Consider the following 4,973-nt stretch of genomic DNA (forward strand, 5'->3'; position numbering starts at 1 on the left):
GAGATGGAGGTGCATGGAAGCCGACAATGGTGTCGCCGGTGGAGGGTTGGTTTCGCCAGCCCTTGATGGTCGCCGATGTGGGGGTCCAACCTGAATAAAGGCGGCGGTCCTAGGGCCTCTCTTGCATGAAGAGGAGGACCTACCGGAGGCCTGGACTCGTGATCTGGCCGGTGGGTTGAGTTCCGGAAGGCTCCACCGGCGAATGTAACAGTGCTTTGCCTGGAGTTTGCTGGATCAGAGGTATTCGGTCGTGCGCACCCATGCTTTTATTCTGAACGATTGGTTCTGGAGGGAGTGGCGCAAAGCTCTTTTTCTGTGTTGACATCAAGTGACTATGGATCCATGATGAAAGAAGAAGAGAATTTCATGAAGGCCGGAGGGGAGGACTAGCTAAGGGAGGTTCAAGTCTCCGCGCTGTTGAGAGACTTGCTTGGTGTTCCGTGCTTCACAACATCGGTATGAAAGTGGGGGCGACAACACATGTGAAGTGCAGAGTCCTACCTTTCAGGGTGAAAACCCAACGTCTAGCCTTAATTGGTTGTGCCTGGCAATAACCTTGGTGGAGGCATTGTTTTGAGAATGGGGACTATTTTCAGGGTGAAAACCTAAGATATTTGATCGGGCGACGACGGTGTTTGAGCACCTTTTCCCTTCTTGGAGGCGTCGTTTTTGGAGAGTCTGTAATTCAGGTGTTGTCTTGGTGGTGGATGTATTGCTGTTGTTAGGCCCAAGATATTGTAGCGGGACTTTTGTTTCTTAGTTTTCTTTTCTTGTTTTTAGTTGTGTGCATCCGTAGTGCCATTAGGGTAGTATGTTTTTGCAGAGGCTGGGTGTAATTGGTATCTCTTGATATTAATATATTCCTTTGATCGAAAAAAATGAAAAGCGCGATCCGCGTGCAGTATCGGCCAATCAGAAATGGCCATGTGGCGTTGCCCGTTTCTGTCAATTAGAAATTCATTTACAAAAAGATAAGAATATGAAAATCTTGCAAAATTCATAACTAACATTTCCTAACTAGGAAGATTGCAAATAATATATCGTTGGATTCAAAAAATGAGAAAAATATTTAGGAGCTTTAGCTTAAGCATTTACAAACTTGCACTACGTCAAATTTGTGTCTATTATTTTTAGTATTTTTTATATAATTAAAATTCTGTAAATGATTAAAATTTCAAATGATAGCTATTGAAGTTATCTATGCAGTATTTTTTTTTGTAAAATTTACGAAATTATTTATACAGAAGGTTGTTTCTTGTATTGAAATGCCTCTTTGAAAATGTAGGGTGTTTCAGCACCCGGGTGCATATGCACCCTTTATTTGAAATGCATTTTGAACACATTTAATTCTTTTAGAGAAATACAGAACCATCTCTTGTATATCTTAACATGTTACATGCTCACAAAGTTGTTTCAGCAAAAACCGACATGTGTTATGCCCTGTGCACAAAAATGTTGGTTTTATACAAAACTTTACGTGCGCACATAGAACATGTCCCTATATATGCTATTTTTCCCTTAAACTTTTAACCTTTTGAAATATGTTTTGTATATAGATACCGCTTGGCTATCAATATTGTTGGTCGACTAGTCATCGAATGTACAAGTATGAATCAATATGATTCCACGATAAAGAGAATAAACAAAACGATAAGAAGGGGAAACAACGAAAGGAAATTCAAAACAAAAAGTGATCGTGCCACATGCATTAGGAATCAAGACCTTGTATATGTATAAGAATAGACCTCTCATTTATTTTCACATTGTGGCACCTAAGAAGCCACGCATTTGGCTAAGGCTAGATACCTTGCTCAATCTTATCTATCTAGCAATCAACTGCATTTGCTGTTTTATTGGAACCTTTCAGATAAAGCTGTTATGCAGATGAGGAAAGATAAAGTAGGTTGGCCTAATGCAAGTAACTACAGTTTATCACCTTGCTAAGTTTATATACAGTGCACATGTGATGCCGCGATCCGCGATCGTATTATTTATCCCATGCATGCTTGTCAGTCGTATATAAGCATACCTTTTTGTCCTTACATCACTCTATCATCTAGCTGTCTCAACCATATTGCTATTGCTCGGCAGCTGCCACAACTCAGAAAGTAGCATCAACTACTATCTCAGGAGCACATGCATGTAAACTAGAAGATATTTGACTAATCAAGTTATCCAAATGCAACAAACAATGTGTTTAGCTAGTAATGTACTGTATATAGTTTAATCTATGACCTACCATATCCATGCATCTAGATGAAAGGAATATACAAACAGTTAGAAGTGTGTGGATGACTAGGTTAATTTGAAGGTTTTGAAAGTAAGTTCTGCATCAAAGGTTATATGGGAAACCAAATAAATGAAATTGGCAAATATCTTTTTGTTTAAAAGGATTTTTTGATACTACTAATTATTATCCACCAAATCTTATTTGTCTAGAATTTTATTGAGCAGTGCCAGCTCTATGAGAGTTTGTACTGCGGCAGCAGTAACTATGTGACTTTATTGATACAAATTATCGCCACTCTCTATCCTTTGGCACTAGCGTAACTTTGGTGCCCTGAAGTGGCTAACACAGGTAGACGAAGGAGATCATTGAAGATCGATGATTTAATTCTGTACATAAAAATAATCAACCTAGGAATTTCTATATTTTATACATCATGTGTATTTTTTTCGAAATGGGGAGGACCGGCCTCTAACGCACACAACCGTTAACTGCTATTTTGCACTAATTAATATCATATTATATACAGGTTAGCTAGTGGCAGTATCATATTATTTATTTTAACATATCCATAATGCCATTCCAAATCTAGTTCTATTTTGGGTGTGCACCTTAGACCTTTGTTAATATTATAGTACTTATATTCCCTACCTTTGTTATTCTACTCTGATAACATCAATCAGATGTGTAAATCTAGTCAGAAAGAGATGCGATTTTATTTTGAAATTAGCCTGTTTCAGTCAAGGTCATGAAATTTTCCTTGTTCTTGCAAAAAGAGAATTATATTCTTGCAACTCTTGTTAGATTTTAAGCAAACCTGGCGCATGTGCCTATCAAAAATTAATATAATATTCATAACATTCTAGCTTTATTGAGTAAACACAATACAAATTAATCATCAAAGTAAATTATATTACAGAGGCCGTGCCATTTTCGGAGATGAGACGTTATTGTGGAGTGTTGGAATTATCTATACAAGTGCTCGCACAGTTAATTGTTCGTTTATTCATTGAGTTTGTGCATATAAATTGACTATGCAGCTTGTAAATATGAGTTATCATGGTAACACAACTACAAATGAAATTGTAAAAATAATATGCACATATAATTTATTATCTTGATGCATATATTTACTACCCTGAGCATTCAAAAAAAATGCCAGTGTATAAGCATGCATCGATGTTTTGTTTTCGAAATTGGATAGGCCTCGGCTCTGCATCAATAGATGCACACGGTAATTTATTAAAAAAAATACGAACAATTCAAAGTTTACAACTCACGGGTCCAAATGGGTCGATACTAAAATCAACCGTTGAAAAAGAAAACCAGTAATGTAACGTCTAGACATGTTGTACTCTACTAATAGGCCACGAAGTAGCCCGGTAGAAAATATCCTGAGCAACCACCAGTAGACGGTTGCACCCTGTCATGCATTTCCGCTGATCCGCCGAGCAAAGGAAACACAATAGCTGAATGCAATGAGTCGCCATATGGATAACCTGTAAAGAAATTGTAGAAACCTTCATGTTAAACACAATGTCGTTTCTACAATTTTAAATCGATCAACATAGAGCTGAAACACCAATGCGAATTTTAGCCTTAGTTTTCTTGTCGATACCATTCAGCTAATTTCCAAACATATTTGTTATATTGGATGGAGAAGCATACATCGATGTGAACAAAAAAAAAGTAAGAAAATTACAACAGTCGCCACATCAGTCTTGATCTCTAAATTATAGTGAGTTCATACCTCGTAATCCTCAAGGCAAAAAGGATTGACAAAGCCTTCATTGACGCATCCTAGGCCGGTTAGGTTATTCTAAGAAACTTTTACTCCACATATACTCTTTGTTGACCATATATATATATCATTTTCTTTATGGTACGTAGTGAGTTCCTGTCTATAGCCAGAGAGCACCGGCATTCTTGAGCATGGGGACTAGCTCACCACCCAGGTGTAGAGACATGACCTTGTTAGTCCCACCAATAAGTTTTCCGCCGATGAACACTACGGGCACGGAGGGTCCTCTCCCAAGCACGTTGAGGAGCGCTCGCTCCATCTCCTTGCCTTTGGGGTCTTGGTCCAATTCATGCACCAACACATTGACACCGAGCTGGTCACTAAACAGGCGCTCCACTGTGTGGCACAAGCAATCAGAACTCAAGGTGAAGACCACAACAGCACGCTCAGATGCTAGGTTCATCACACGGTCCATATCTCCGTCTAATTTGCAGTCGATCTAAGTGCTAAAACCTCGAAACGAGATTGACTTCGAGACTATGGAAGGACTTGTGAGCTCGTGAGTAGCTAAGTATGTTCTATAGTGAGTTTGCGTGCAAAGAGACTTGGGATGTTTGTTAGTACCATGAGGATGTGCTTCCTTTTATAGAGGTACAAAGGTCATCGGGTTGTCCTTAACGGGTTAGGATCCAATGGAAGTGTTTCCAACATGCGAGTTATTACCAAGCGAGATCTACTCACATATATATATTTAACAAAGTAATTGCACTGAAAATAATAATAACAGAATGAGTACATTCTCTCACGTATCAAGTGATCTCTAACTTCAGTTGTCTAACATACTCCCTCCGTCTATAAATAGATGTCTCAACTTTGTCAAAATTTGAATGTATCTAGATAGATACATTCAAATTTGTCCTAAGTTGAGACATCCTTTTATAGACGGAGGTTAGTATAATTAATTGAAGGCTGTGTAGTTGTCAGAGATAGGTAAACGGTTTTGGG

General features: G+C 38.4%; 1 protein-coding gene across 1 annotated transcript; it reads right to left on the reverse strand.

The window, feature by feature from the left end:
* Positions 1-4,112: 4,112 nt before the first annotated feature.
* LOC127299382 (putative glutaredoxin-C14) lies at positions 4,113-4,567 on the reverse strand. The gene has a single exon (XM_051329339.2). It carries the CDS (start codon positions 4,441-4,443, stop codon positions 4,129-4,131), a length of 315 nt encoding a protein of 104 aa, XP_051185299.1. The 5' UTR covers positions 4,444-4,567; the 3' UTR covers positions 4,113-4,128.
* Positions 4,568-4,973: the final 406 nt, after the last annotated feature.

Source organism: Lolium perenne, chromosome 5, assembly GCF_019359855.2.
Source record: "Lolium perenne isolate Kyuss_39 chromosome 5, Kyuss_2.0, whole genome shotgun sequence".
NCBI classification, from domain to species: domain Eukaryota; kingdom Viridiplantae; phylum Streptophyta; class Magnoliopsida; order Poales; family Poaceae; genus Lolium; species Lolium perenne.